Genomic DNA, 15829 nt, shown 5'->3' with positions numbered 1-15829 from the left:
AGTCTCTCAGAGCTGCCCGAGGTGCCATCTCCCAGGCCACAGTCCTCATTTTGCCCCAAATGAAGCTTAACTCACGACTCTCACATTGTGCATTTTACTTCCAGTCAGCAGAACTGATTCTGGACAGAAAACGTAAGAGCTGGAGCAGGACTTACCGTGTTCTCCCGCGTCGGGACGACCCCTGAGGTCTGCGTTGAGGCCACGGTGTCTGAGGCCAGGGGAGCCCGGTCACCCTGGATCCCCGAGGGGCTACTGAGCGAAGAGCCCTGGGCCGTGTAAGATAAACACGGACGGTAACTACGGGCACATCTGTTGCTTGGACGCCGAGAATCAAGGCTGTTTGTTTCCGCGGCATCACCTCAGCTGTCCTGACTGCTGCGACCAGGGTAAACTGGCTGCACACACCCTGGCCACACAGACGTATTCACACTGCCGTCTCAGAGGGAGCTGGTCCCTCATGGTGGAAAGAGCCTCAGTGATTCTGGGGGGGCTTGCTTGACAGGTCCACAAATTACCCTCCAACTACGTCAGTCCCTGGCAGAGACCACCCTCCCCGGACTGGTGGCTCCGGGTGCCCCACGGTCCCCTCTTCCAGGTCTTCTCCATCTTGCCTCTGAACCTAAGTTTCAACCTGCGTGAGGAGCCTGGCTTCCTCCCTGCGAAGATGGATCTCTGATAATCACACTGTCTGTCTGGTATCGCTGCTCCAGAATCAATAGAGAATGTATTGATAAAAGTTAAATTGCCCCTGACTAAAGCGTTTCCTGCCAACGAGAGGCAGCGTAATTAAACTGCAGACAATTTAGCAAAAATTTAAACTTTAACTTTTACAATCTTGAGCGGTGTCAGCACAAAGCTCTCCCTAAGTGGCTCGCTTTCCTGTGGGATAAAATTGCCGTAAGTGCTTCCGTTAGTGGACATTTGGTTTTGTCTTTTGTTTGTTTTCTGGAATGGATGTGAGGAATGGCAGCTTTGGATCAGCACGTCACACAAAATACAAGCCCTTTTGAACACTGAGTTTATAAGTGGGCCTTTCCTTTATCTTTTCATGCAGTGACTACATATTAAGCGCCTACTAAGCGCCAGGCACTGAGAAGACACGGCCTTAAGCTGGGAGCAAGTGTCAAGTGGGGACGGCGAGAAGCAGCGGGTGGCCGTGGGGGTGCACGTGCGGCAGGGGTCCCTGAGCCTGAGCGTCTGCTGGCTCGTCTGCACCCGAGGAGCTTGCCAGTCCGCTGACGCGCTCCCCGCTTCATTCATTCGCCCCCCCACACATCCACCCCCTCACCTCAGGGCCGTGGCGCTCAGACCGTCAGGCTCTGCTCCCAGCTCAGCACCCCCAGAATCGACCGCCCCAGGAGCCCACGTGTAACGAGCACAGGAGAAAGGAGAGGCGTGTGGCATGCTGAGCGAGCGTGTGTCGGGTGACATGAGGCAGGAAGAGGAGGCGTGAAATGACTGGGCGAGGAGGGTGCTGGGTGTCTGGACAGACCAGGCAGGTCCCTGGGGCCCCTCGCTGGGGTCACTCCCACAGAGGCTGACCTCCAGCAGCCAGAAGAGGACTGGACACCCTGAGATGCCCCAGCTCACAATGTGGGCCCTGGGTGCTGGCTAATGGGGCCCCGAGAGGCCAGCGCCCCTCTGCTCCCTGTGGTCTCTGGCTGCCCCCACCCCCCGCGGCGGCTACACTAGGCTCTTCACGGCCATCGAGAAAGCGGAAGCTCGGATGCTTCGTGAAGGCTCAGAGACCACGAGACATCATTTCTGCATTCTGTCAACAAAAGCAAGGCTGAAAACCAGCCAGACTGGAGGGCTGGGGAGACAGCCTCTGCCTCTTTACGGGAGGAGCGGCACAGTCCCCAGCAGAGGGCATGGATGCCAGGAGGGCAGGCGCTGCTGGAGCCACACAACCTCAAGAGCATCCGCCTTGTCCTAACGCATCCCAAACCCGAGCTCTGCATTCACCCCACTACCCCCTGCAGGCCCCTGCTTGCCATTAGTGGCAGCTCCATTGGGTCCAGGACACGCCTCGGAGTCACTCTTGACTCCTCTCATCCCTCACACATCACGCCCATCCAGCAGCAAAATCTGTAGGTTCCACGGTCAGAATGAACCAAGTAGGCACCCACTTCTCACCGCCCCCAGTGCCACCCAATGGCTCCATGCCCCCGTCTCCTCCCCACTTGAATCGTCGCAGCCAAGCCCCTTCTGGAACAAACATCCTGGGCTCAGGGGTGACTGCTGCTGATGGGCCCGAGGGGTTCCCATTCTATCGCCTTTGTATCTCATCCCACAGCATCCGCTCTGTGCCGTCTTCACCAAACAACTCTCAACTACTCATAAATCATCAACACGCTCCCCTGAGATCTAAGTATTTGTAAGTCATCTTCCAAATCTGTGGCTCCAGAAATGTTTGAATGTTTCACTTGCATCCTCGAAAAGAGAAATGAGCATCCTGATACATGCATAGCTATTTCTTTATTTTATACACCAGTGACCAAATGAATGCATAAAATGCTGGATGCAATTACTGCGTCCTCCAGACCTGCGTCCCCCCATCTCCAGGTTCTGTACCCAGAATGCTGTCCAGCATGGCCAGTATCAACAACCCCCTCACGTTCTGACTCCCACTGGGTTCAGCCCTCAGGGAGCCTGGAAGATGCTAGACAGGGGAGAGAGTAAGGCCAGCCCCTCCCTGGGGTGCCAGGCTGGAGCATTCTCCACCTGACCTAATCCTCTCTGTACAGCCCTGGGTTGTCCCCCGCACCCTGACCACACGATCTTGAGGGTCCCTCTGTCACAGGGTCCTGACAAGAAGCATATGGCTCACACAAGTAGCACAATTCAGCAGGCGTTTAGTAGAGGTACTATCCACAAGAATGAGGTGGGCAGAGTGTAGAAGAACCCCTGGGATGTCAGGGTCACGCAGGGCCAGTTGCTGAGACGTGGTCACCACCTCCAGGCCCACAGGGAAGAGGGGAAGGAAGCCCTGAGCCCAGACGGCAGAGTCCAGCGCAAGAGGCGGCCTGGAGAGAATCAAGGCCCTCAAGTAGGGGAATAAGCCACCGACGTGGCCTCACAGGAGGAAGGGAAGGGGCCCGAGGACTAGCTGCTGGCCCCCAGCTCCTCCCTCTCCCCAGAGTCGGCCAGGGCTCCCCGTGTCCAGTCCCTACAGGACCCAGAGGGGCGCCCGGGGTCACAGCTCCTGGGGGGACAAATCACCCAGCACGGCCTCTGCTCAAGACTCCCCAGTCAGGTCACCCCGACGCCGAGTCTGCCTCTGCCCGCCCGGGCCCCAATCGGGTCACCCCGGCGCCGAGCCTGCCTCTGCCCGCCCGGGCCCCAGTCGGGTCACCCCGACGCCGAGCCTGCCTCTGCCCGCCCGGGCCCCAGTCGGGTCACCCCGGCGCCGAGCCTGCCTCTGCCCGCCCGGGCCCCAGTCGGGTCACCCCGGCGCCGAGCCGGCCTCTGCCCGCCCGGGCCCCAGTCGGGTCACCCCGGCGCCGAGCCTGCCTCTGCCCGCCCGGGCCCCAGTCGGGTCACCCCGACGCCGAGCCTGCCTCTGCCCGCCCGGGCCCCAGTCGGGTCACCCCGGCGCCGAGTCTGCCTCTGCCCGCCCGGGCCCCAGTCGGGTCACCCCGGCGCCGAGCCTGCCTCTGCCCGCCCAGGCCCCAGTCGGGTCACCCCGGCGCCGAGCCTGCCTCTGCCCGCCCGGGCCCCAGTCGGGTCACCCCGACGCCGAGCCTGCCTCTGCCTGCCCGGGCCCCAGTCGGGTCACCCCGACGCCGAGCCTGCCTCTGCCTGCCCGGACCCCAACTAATGAAATATACGTGGGCTCAGTCGCTCAGCCGTGTCCGACTCTCTGCGACCCCATGGACTGCAGCACGTGAGGCTCCTCTGTCCATGGGATTCTCCAGGCAAGAATATTGGAAGGATTGCCATTTCCTCCTTCAGGGGATCTTCCTGACCCAGGGATCTAATCTACATCTCAAGTGTCTCCTGCATTGCAGGCAGATTCTTTACCACTAGCACCATCTGGGAAGCCGGAAATATACATGATGTTTGTATGGTTATCTTCATCTTCATCAAATACACGTGATGCACCAACAAACAATGTGACTTCTTCAGATTGAACGTGAGTTTTGCCAGAAGTTCTGTGTTTTCTGCCCACGCCTATGGCTGGTGTTGCATACTTTGCAGACAAGGGCAGCCCAGCTGGAGGACCGCGACGCGGGGCCCACAGGGTCCAGACGGGGAGGTGAGGACCCAGCAAACACCTGCTCCCCGTGGTCCTCACCTCCTCACCTTGAGTCCAGCCCCCAACACATCTTTTGGGGGCACACAATTTAACCCACTCTGCGGCTGCAAGGTGACAGGCACCTCTCTTAAAACCAACGTTAAGACAGTAACTGGGGAGCATCCATCTGTCCACACTCCAGCTGTACCCAGGGACTCCCCTCCCTCAGGAATCACACACTCTGTTAAAACAAGGCAGCAAAGACAAGGTTTCCCGAAAAGCCCTGGGAATCACGGTGCAAGTTTCAGGACAAAGCCTTTCATTAAGTACCTTCCACACACTGTGGCAATCTTTATTTTAAAATGATCTCTGCATTAACATGACCTCCTCCCGAGCACCCCTGATGACAATATCCTTGTAAAAGCATCTCTCTAAGCCAAGTGACCAGAATCTCTCACGCTGTTACACCATCTGCAAATTATCCTCATTAGCACTACATGAGTGTATTTAAGAAGCCACTTCAAAGTCGTAGAGCCAGGAATAAGAAGCCATCTCCTTACTGAGGTCCAGCAAAGGACTGCATTAAGAATCTTCCAATCCTGACTTCTCTGAAATCTCTCAAATGTCTACTTTCCATGGAGAAAATGGTAAGTTCACCACTGAGTTTCCATCCTATAAGCTAAAAAAAAATGAATGAGTTTTCTGAAGACTTCAATTGAGTTTCATAGAAAGAGCATCAGAGTTCAAAGTCTTTATAGAAAAATGTCAACACCAATTTCCAGGGGAAGAAGGATACCCAAGTGTCAAAAAAATTACACCTAGAAATTGCTGATAAAAAGGGACATGGTATAGAGAAGAGGGCAAAAACAATGAGAATATTATTTCTGAACTAACTTTGTTAAATGTTCCCAGCAGTTGGATCAGAATAGATCTAAGGCGATCTTAGCACAGATTCACCCGACATTCACTCAACCCTCAGTTCTGCAGAGGATAAACACATAGGCATATTACCAGCGTCGGGAGAGATCAAAATACAGACTCACAAAGCAGACCTGAAAACTCCTGGTAGCGTTATTTTTGGCTGCAAAAGTATTTCATAGCGGTTTCAAGTCAATGTGAATAATTTAATATGTAAATGATTTGGTTTTAAAAATACAATGAAAAATAGCTAAGGCAGCGATGTCAAATAAATCTGAAACACAGAAACAGAACAAGATGGTAGCTCAGGCCTGGAGAATATAACGATCTGAGAGGGGGACTTCCCTGGCGGCCCAGCGGCTTAGACTAAGCAGGGGCCCGGGTTCAACCCCCGGTCAGAGAACTAGGTTTCACATGTGGCAACTAAGAGTTTGCAGGCCACAACTAAAGACCCGGCACGCCTCAGCCACTGAGCCCGCACGCCCATGGCGACGAGAAAAGGCCCCAGACCACAGCTGCAAGCTCCGCACAGACGAAGAAAATAATAAGAAGAGCTTTCGATTAGGAAAACAAAGAGCCGACAGTGCCTACAACGGCAGCTGGACAGCAGCAGGGAATAGGGGTAGATTAAGAGGAGTGATGCGGAGCTAGGGATCAGCTGGGAAACCAGACAAATGCAGTCAGGAGAGCAGGGAACTAAAGCACCCCGTCGTCAGGCGAGGCGCTCCCTGCTGGGGTCCAGGGGTAACTCAGAGGCACGCGCACCTCTGCCTCGGCTCAGCCATGTGCATCGGCCACCCGAGGGCTCTCGTGTCATCACGTTTCAGCTCAGCGACCCCAGGGAGACTGAAGAGAGGCTGCGAGAGAATGAAACAGTCCACTGTGTGATGAACAGCTAATAAAAAAACCCTTCACTCTGTTGTTTATCACATTTTGACAAGAAGCTGAATGCCGTGAAACAGAAATCATAGCAAACCTAACACATTTCATTAGGGGGAAAGCTTAAAGCATCTGTAGAACAACTCATCTGCCCGTGTTCAATTTCTCCGGAGATCTCTGCCGAAGCCATGGTGTCTGGAGAAGGAGAGGATTGGGGGTTTCAGGGCATTAGGAGGTTCGTCGGGGTGTTAAGCTTGCCAGTGAGACGTCCTATGTGACAGGAAATAGAGCTTCGGAGGCTGGCGCGAGAAACAGCAAATCCTGCCACGGAGCCCGCCAGAAGGAAGGCGCTGATGATGAGATACTTGCCTAACTGTTCAGCTCCCGCCGGGGAGTCAGAAACTCTGAGTGCAGATTGGAGGACCGGGAAGCGCGGAAGCAGGAGGCTCACATCTCCTGGGGCACAGCGCCTCGCGGCCAACGCCGACAGACAAGAGCAGAGAGGTGACAACAACAGATCTCCTCCCGGTTCAAGAGGAAACTGCATTTCATTGGGAGTAAATTAGAAACGGATTCTTACAAAAATGGTATCTTCAGATAAAACCAATTTCCACCCTGTGCTCACTCACTCAGTCGTGTCTTTGTGACCCCACAGACTGTCCTCTGTCCATGGAATTTTTCAGGCAAGAGTACTGGAGTGAGTTGCCATTTTCTTCTCCAATTTCCAATTTACACAGACTTTCACGAACAGCATTAAGTACCGCAAATGTCAGAAGAGAAATCCCACAAACCTGCAACATGTTGCATCAGCTAAACTCAGAATGCCAGGAGGTGTGATTCTCCTCTTCCCGCTCTTCCTGGGTCCTTCAATCTGCACTCAGAGTTTCTGACTCCCCTGGGTGGGAGCTGAACAGTTAGTGAAAGTATCTTATTATCAGCGCCTTCCTTCTGGCGGGCTCTGTGGCAGGTTTGTTGTTTCTCGTTAGGAGAGCTGATCACCAGAGTATCCTTGTAAAGCATCCTCTGCTGGAAATACAGAGGCACAGAGAGTCTACCCATGGCCAGGAACTTGCTCCAAAATTGTGTTTGTTTGGTTGAGAAATTTCCAACCTTGTGAAAGAACACAGATTGCTGACTACAGAGACTTGTTGGATTTGGAGGTTGGTTTATTTCAATGTTCTCCACTGGCAGATACTCTGTCTTCAGAGCTGAAAGAAGCTGGGGAACGGGCCATCTCTCCTCCCTGTCCCCAAAAGGCAGCCATACTTTTCCCCGGATATCCGAGATCTATGTCCCAGCAGCTCGTAAAGTTGAGCAAGTAGGCCCAACGCACAGGCTGTCAGACTCCGCCAAGAGCACAAGTTATTTCTGTTGTCCAGTCACTCAGTCCTGTTTGACTCTTTGCGATCCTGTGGACTGCAGCACGCCAGGCTTCCCTGTCCTTCAGTATCTCCCAGAGCTTGCTCAAACTCATGTCCATTGAGTCAACGATGCCATCCAACCATCTCCTCCTCTGTCGCCCAGAGGACAAGACCACCAGACATTGTTTTTTAATGCTGTGCCATGTAGCACATAGGATCCAACTCCTGGACCAGGGATCAAACCCGGGCCCCCTGCATTGCCTTGGGAGCATGTTGTCTTAGCCACTGGCCCACCAGGGAAGGCCTAAGACCACCAGATCTTTTATTTCAAAAGTTGGGGGCTGAGAGAGGCAGGAGCAAGCAGTTCCAACCTGGATGTCTGCCCTGGAGACTGAGGCCTGGGAGGTGCAAGGAGCCCAGCCAGGAGCAGGGGTGAGCACCCACCTGGCTGGACATGAAGGGTAGAGGGGACCGCCCACGTGGGCACAGCCCGGGAGGGAGCCCTCCACCCTGCACCAGCAGCCACGGAAGGAAAGGCGGTTCCCTGCCCAGGACAGAGCTGGAAGAGCTCAGGGAGGTTCCAGCTGCCCTCCCCGCCCCTCTTCCAGGGCCGGGTGACAGTCACCTTGGGGCAGAGCCCAGGGAAGGGGCAGATGTGGGTGGTGCTAACAGCGGAGAGAAGAAAGGAAACATACAGCCTGAGTCACAGTCTCTGCAAATCCCCAGCCATCAACAAGAAGGCGGGGGGACCCGGAGCGAAGCAACTGCCACCCACGAAGCCCGGAGTCCCGGACTCCCGGCAGAAAGCAGATTGTTTTCTTTCTGTGGGAACCCCAGGAAACTGTCCTTCTGGGGTCCTCACATAGCACCCCCTCAGCCCTGTCTTCATCCACTGAGAACAGGCAGAACAAGCAACAGTGATTCTGGCGCATCTTGCTGACGGCAGCATCCTTTAGAGACGCCCCGGCAGGTTGAGATGCCTTGTTCACAGGACCCTGTGCTGACAGTAAGTGTGTGGGGGGCTGTGCTGCATGGCTGAGGGCGGAGCCTCCTGCAGCGAATGTGGTTGTTGACATTCACTGAATCTGCGCCGGACGAGCTACCCTTGGCAGGATGATCGTCAGGGTCCCCCAGATGCAGAATTCTCCGCTTTCTGCTTCCCTTTCATCTTGAATGATAACAACTCCAGGAAATGCTCATTTTGAGATGGTACCTCGAGATCACACACAGACAAAGAAATCGTGGAATCGCAAGGGCAAGTGAACAGCCTCCAGCTGACTCCTAGAGCTGACTCTGAGAATCCACCCTCCAGGCCTTCCGACCATCAGCGCCACCCACACTAAGCAGGAGGCCCGGACGCTCCGGGCAAGTGCGGGAAGCAGGCCTGGTTCCCTGCAGAGGCACAGGCCCGGAGCGATCTATAAGCACCATGCAGGCTGTGCGCTCACCTCTACATGAGTTCCCGTGGCCGCCGCAACAAACGACCACCAGCGGGGCGACCGAAAGCAACAGAAGTTAATTCCCCCACCGTCCAGTAGGCCAGAGCCTGGACTCCAAGTCTGGGCATGGTTTCGGACACACGCAGCCGTGAGTCATCGCTTGCGGTAAGCAACAGCAGTGAGCAGAGGCTGGAAGCAAGACCTTAGTTCCCTGACTGGGAACCGAACCCTGGTCGCCTGAGTGTAAACCTGGGGTCCCAACAGCTAGACCACAAAGGCCAGCCGCCAGAGCCTGTATCCCCAGTCCTTGCCTGCCTTGACAAGAAAATTCTGATGAGAATATAAAGCAAACTATCGGAAAAGTAGAGTACACATGGAAAGACTAATAGGTGAACTCAGCGAGAGCCTCATGCAGAGTCCTGCCTTCGGGAAGTTTAAGTCACTTTAAAAGTGGGGGCAGCTTTCCTCAGCCGGTTGCCTTGTTTTGCACCCCCTGGTTGATCTGTCTTAGGACCCTCCCCGAGGTGTGCACACAACCCTCAGCCAAGGTAGATTTCAACACAGAGGCATCTGGGAAGAAAGAAGCAAGACTTATGGCCTAGCATGCCTGCCTTCTGACCCCCAGGGAGTCTTTCTGTGCACATGTAGGGTCTCCTTTGCTCCAAGGATGAGGAATATGCAACCACCTGACCCTTAACTCAAACAGGGTTCAGCTGCTCTCTCTCTGCCATGACTATGATCTCAAGGGGTCCACAGGAGACAAAGCCTGGCTATGTACCCTGTTTAAGTTATTGCTTTCATTTCAGAAAACACAAGGAGCTTTGCAAAAGCAAATGCCTAAGCTGCAGCCCACCTGTCTCCTAACTAAAGGAAATGCAAACAGGAGGCTAGTTTTAAGTGTCCAGGCTGAAGCCCATGTTTCTCCTGCCTCATATAAACAGGAGGCCAGTGGTAAATGTCTAACCTGGAGCCCATCTATGTCCTGCCTCAGGCAGGCTTGGCTCCTCCTGGAGGCTCTGACGGACAGTCTGGTCCACGTCTCCCTCCTGACAACCCGCGGCTGTGGCAGCATCACTCCAGTCTCAACTGCATCCTCACCTACGTCACCCTATGTGTCTGGACGTCCTCTCCTCTCCTTCCAAGGACACTAGTCACTGGACTGAGGGTCCCCTCGAACTCCAGGACGATCTCACAGGAGACCTTAAATTAATCACACTTACAAAGACTCTACTTCTAAGGAAGGTCACAGTCACGGGTACTGGGGGTTAGGACTTGGACCTGTCTTTTGGGTGCTACATTTCAACCTGCTGCAGCCTACATTTGTAAAGACGTGCAGCAAAGAAAGGGTATGGACCTGTGGACTCTCACCCTTCCTTAGATGCCCACCCCTTTGGTGAAGTCTTGTCAACAGGTTTTTACTAGCCCAGCACCTACTAAGTGCCAAGCACCACGCTGAGACCTTCGCCCACGTCCCTGGTTTAGCATAAGTGCATCTGTTGCGGCTGTTCAGTCACTGGGTCGTGTCCGACTCTTTGCGACCCCATGGACTACAGCACGCCAGGCTCCCTGTCCTTCACCATCTCCCAGAGTTTGCTCAAACTCACGTCCATTGAGTCGGTGATGCCATCCAACCGTCTCATCCTCTGTCATCCCCTTCTTCTCCCGCCTTCAGTCTTTCCCAACATCAGGGCCTCTTCCAATGAGTCAGCTCTTCACATCTAGCACGTCAACTTTCTGCTTTGATGTGAATCAGGTGGGAGGGGCTGTTGCCATCATTCTACACCTCTGTGTGAGTGAAGCTGACAGTCCTGACAAAGAGGACTTCACATCTGCACAGGGGTCACCCAAACAAGGGGTCACAGGAACGATCTGCTTCAAAATGTCCAAAAATCAGTTGGAAACGTGTGGGAAGATGGTTTAACGTACAGTCTAACAGAAAACACCTGCAGAAACAGACTTATTAAAAAATATTAATAAATACATTCACAATTCTACAATAATATATTTGAGAACATAGATTTAATGGGCAATTTCTAGGTAAACATGAAATATAAAACTGACCCAAGAAGAAAGAGAAAATCTAAGCCAGTGGTCCTCACCCTTGAGTTGAGTGTCTGAATCTGCTGTTGAGACTGGTTAAACCACAGGAGACTGTATTCAGCCTAGAGTTTCTGATTCAAGGGGTCTGTGGGCAGGTTGCGGGCCGGGTGGGGGCGGTGTTCCAAAAATCTGTGTTTTTAATGAGTTTCCAAGTGATACTGATGCCACTGGTCTAGCAACTACATTTTGAGAACCAGTGGTCTGAGCATCAAGCCCCTTGATAACAAGAATCTTCTCTATATAGGACACATTCTTTGTAATTGGTTGAATTAACAAGTGAATGAATGGTTCAATATTAGGAAATTTAATATAATCTATCATCACGATATAGGAGAAAACCCTGGTGCCCTTGGAGAAGGAAATGGCAACCCACTCCAGTATTCTTGCCTGGAAAATCCCATGGATGGAGGAACCTGGTAGGCTATAGTCCATGGGCTCACAAAGAGTCAGACACAACTGAGCGACTTCACTTTCACTTTCCTTGTGCCCTAGGATTTTTAATGTCCGTAGTGGTTTTGTGGCTAGAAGGGCATTCATACTCCTTAAAATGTAATTCTCAACATACTTCAGAAACAAAACTTAGATAATAATTATTCTTAAGCAATGTTTACAAGTGAAATTAATTCAATTCCCTTAAATAATTTAAATCATATCTACAAATAAAACATGACAGACTATTTTGAAGCCTTCAAGAACATAAACTGCAGAAAAGCATTCATAAATAAGATGATTATACAGGTTATTACTGCACTCACTCAGTCCCAGTCTAAATATAAATGGTACAGACTTAATTGACTTCTTTATATGTAACTTAAATCTTGTCAGTGTTATAATAACCTTAAAAGATGACTTATTTCTCTACCTTCTGTGATTCAGGACCCAAAGGAAGTAGGAAAAGCAAATCTCAGTCTAGCCAAGGCTGCAGGTTCTGGGGGGCTGGTCGACTGATTCTTGGCCAGGACGGAAACCAGCTGTGCCTTCAAGGTGGGTAAGGCAGGCTCTGAATATGGTGCAGAGATACCATGAAAGTTTCACTCTGGACATCATTACTTTACATGCCCAGATCTTTCACATAACTTAGAATTTTCCAAATCTTGATGCTCTTCTCCAAACGGGTGTGTTTCTAACCCCACGTGGCCTTCGTTACCCAGCGTGTGTCCCGTCTGGCAGGTTAATGTGATTAGAGATGGACATGTTGTTCATGGACATCTCATCAGAGCGAACAGAATCACGCTGAGTTCTCCTCCCAGTCGAGGGTCTCGGTGAAATTAAACTGACTAACACAGTTTTCTGTAAGTGATAGGTTTTCTGGACCGTTTCACTACTACCATTCTTAGCAGCAGCAAAGAGGTGATAAAGACAAACCACTCTGAGACTTTCTTAATTTGCAATGACACGTCACTCAGATTAAATCATTTTTTGATCTCCGGTGTTCCCCAAATCCTATTTTAAAATATTCTTTTCTCAAATACCATATGATATCACTTAAATGTGGAATCTAAAATACGGGACAACCGAACCTATCTACAAAGTAGAAACAGACTCACAGACATAGAGGACAGACCTGTGTTTGCCATGGGGGTGGGGGGTGGATGAGGGGTGGATCGGGAGTCTGGGATTGGCGGATGCAAACTAGCATACAGAGAGCGGGAAAACAAGATCCTACTGTGTGGCACAGGGAACTATCTTCAATATCCGGTGGTAAACCATCAGGGAAAAGAACACAAAAAGAATGTATATATGCATATAACTGAGTCACTTTGCTGAACAGAGGTCATTAACACAACACTGCCACAGTAAATGTTCACTGAACAGGTGAAGCCACAAATAGACCTTCTGCACACACACCCTTTATCTCAGCATCCTTCACAAGGAGACCAGAGGGCAGAAACGATCTGGAGAAGGGCAGGGTCTCCAGGGGGTCAGGATGTGATCGCAGGCCCTGAACCCTCAGCCCAGGGGCAGAGCGTGCCCAACATCACTCCCCGGGCAGCACCAACCGACAGGAATGCAGCAGGCCTCCCTCAGGAGGGAAATCAGAGCGTGAAGATAACCAGGAAGACCGGAAGGCAGGCACTACTTACAGGTCAGGACTTGCCAAGTTTGCAACAAATAACTCGATTAGTTCCTCTCGAGCCTTAACACCCTGCCCCTGAGACAACCCAACTCCAACCTGCAAAGTATTTACGTCCCAGCCGTATCTGTCAGGTTTTCTGTGTAACAAACAAGACCACGTCTCAAAGGAACAAGGCAATAAGCATTTATTTCTCACCAGTAAGTCGAGGTGTGACTGGGCAGCTCTATTTTGTACTGGGGTCAAGTTCAGACTGCTCCATGAGTCGAGTCTCCATCTAGAGAGGCAGACCCCAGGGTCATGATCCCCTAGCAGACGACAGAAGCTCTGGAGGGGCAGAAATGAGCAATGCCCAGCAGGGACTGGGCTCCAGCTGGCATGCTGGCACTTCCCTCCAAGTTCCACCTGCCAAAGCAAGTCACATGGCCAAACTCGACGTCACAGGAGGTGTGGGGGTGAGTGGAGGACGAGGAGCAAAGAGGAGGCAAAGAATCAAGGGAATAAACATCTGTGAACAGTGGTCTCACCTGCCAGCCCACACCTAGGGCTCTGCCGTCTCCAAAAGCACCAGGCTCTTCTTGTGCGCCCAGCACTGAGGGCTGCTTTATTATTTACACACAAAATTATAATGCAATCCTGATAGCGTCACAACACACGAGACCACCACCGACAGTTCTGACTTTGGAGACAGACTAGACCCAGGGAACTCGGCCCCCGTCTCTGGAATCCACCAGCTGTAGCGCCCAGGCGAGTCACTGGGCCTCTCTAAGCATCCGTTTCAACATATTTAAAACTGAGGTATCAGGACTTCCCTGGTGGTCCAGTGGTTAGGAATCCGCCCTCCGATGCAGGTTACCCGAGTCTGATCCCTGGTCGGGGATCTAGGTCCCACATGCTATAAGCCCATGCAACACCTACGAAGCCTGCGCTCTAGAGCCCACAAGATCCTAGAGAGAGAAGTCCCCGCACCGCCCCAAAGACCCCGAGTCCCACAACCAAGAGCCGCTGCGGCCAAACAAATACATTAACAATTAGGTGCCACTAGTAGCAATGTTGCGCGTCCCAGGTGGCGCTAGTGAAAAAGAGCTCACTTGCCAATGTAGAATACATAAGAGATGTGGGTGCGATCCCTGGGTCGGGAAGACCCCCTGGAGGAGGGGATGGGAACCCACCTCAGTACTCTTGCCTGGAGAATCCCGTGGACAGAGGAGCCTGGCAGGCTACGATCCACGGGGTCACACAGAGTCGGACACGACTGAGCGAATGAGCATACAAGTGAAGTCGGAGCTTCCCCTGCGGCTCAGCTGGTAAAGAATCCGCAATGCAGGAGACCCCGGTTCAATTCCTGGCTTGGGAAGATCCGCTGGAGAAGGGATAGGCTACCACTCCAGTATCCTTGGGCTTCCCCTGTGGCTCAGCTGATAAACAGCCGCTGGCCCATGAGGTCACAAAGAGCTGGACGCGACTGGGTGACTGAGCACACAGGGAGGAGCTTAAATACGAAGATTGTCTCGGGGTCTAATCACATGCTCTTAAAAGCAAAGCACTTCCTCTCGCTGGAGCAAGAGGGAGGCAGCGGAAAGGTAATCCAGAGAGAAGTCAGCATGAGAAGGCTTCGGTGCACTGCTGCTGGCTCTGAGAGGTAGGGACCCTCCTGCAAGGACCCAAGAGAGGCCTCTTGGAGAAAACTGAACTGTCAGCCGGCAGCCAGCAAAGAAATGGGCCTCAGTCCTACAACCCCTATGAGAAACTGAATTCAGGCAACATCCTGAATGAGCCTAAAAGTGGCTTCTCCCCAGAGCCCCTGGGAGGATCACAGCCCTGCTGCAAAACTGACTTTATCTTAGCCAGAGCCTGACTTCTAGAAACTGAGATAATAAACTGGTGTTGTGTTCAACTGTTAAATCTGTGATGATCGCTACTATGGCAACAGGAAACAAATGCGGCCAACCTCACACCAGCTCCCCACGTCACCGCGGATCAGCTGTACCAGCCTGCATCACACTCCTGATGCCACTGGCTCTCCCAGCACCCACACTCCTGGCGCACGGACGTGCAGCTGTCTCCTCGCAGAGGAAGACGCTGACGACGGGAACCAGCAAACGCTGGAGCCGGGTCCGCTGAGCGTGAAGCCCCCGGTCCAGACCGATGGGCTGCCGGCCATCCCCCAGCCCGGGCTCTGCAGGGGACGCACCGCCTCTGCCCACCATGGCTGCCCAGCGCTGGGGCCTCCCGCTAGTTCACAGTGGGCTGACAGCGTCACTCGGGTCACCCGATCCCTGGGCAGGCCCTTCCACTCAGGCCCCCTGCTCCCCAGGAGCCCGGGTCCCTGAGTCCTCTGCCAGGTTCGTGGGCAGGCCCCCCTCACCACTGGCTTTCTGCAGCGGGCAGAGCGCACTGTGACACGTGGTGATGCCCAGTAACTGCTGGTGGAGCGGAGATCCCCACGCTGGGCAGCTTCCGGACTTGTCTCTTGGGCTCCCTCGCTCAGTTCCTCTCCGAATCACACCCCTCTGTGACGGAGCCTGTGTGTTCACTGAACTTTCCAGGAGACATCCAAGCGAAGTGGTGAGCCTCCTGGCTTGACTGTTTCTGCAGCGCCTGAGATACATGACACAGGTAATGAGCTGGACTCGGGCCCGCCGGCAGCTGACCTCCGCAGCGCGGGAGAGGGTTTCGAACCAGCAGCAAGTCTGTCTCCTGTGGCCACACGGGGTTCCTGGCCCCCAGCTCACAAGGACCTTCCATCCAAGCGCTCTCAGCACCCTGGCTATTGATGGTCTGGGCAGACCCCAACATCTGCTTCCATTGTTCGTTGCAA

The 15829-nt window shown here is 53.2% G+C and overlaps 1 protein-coding gene across 1 annotated transcript; it reads left to right on the top strand.

Moving 5' to 3' along the window:
- The first annotated feature begins 2108 nt into the window (after nt 1–2108).
- LOC139035880 (uncharacterized) lies at nt 2109–15341 on the top strand. Its single transcript, XM_070469821.1, has 4 exons — nt 2109–2306; nt 3141–3830; nt 4201–4258; nt 15082–15341. The coding sequence occupies exons 1-4, from the start codon at nt 2109–2111 to the stop codon at nt 15339–15341; spliced, it is 1206 nt and encodes a 401-aa protein (XP_070325922.1).
- The last annotated feature ends 488 nt before the right edge of the window (nt 15342–15829 follow it).

This window comes from Odocoileus virginianus, chromosome 7 (genome assembly GCF_023699985.2).
Source record: "Odocoileus virginianus isolate 20LAN1187 ecotype Illinois chromosome 7, Ovbor_1.2, whole genome shotgun sequence".
Lineage (NCBI taxonomy): Eukaryota > Metazoa > Chordata > Mammalia > Artiodactyla > Cervidae > Odocoileus > Odocoileus virginianus.
Note: the sequence above shows the minus strand (reverse complement) of the source record. Positions and strands in the feature narration are given on the sequence as shown.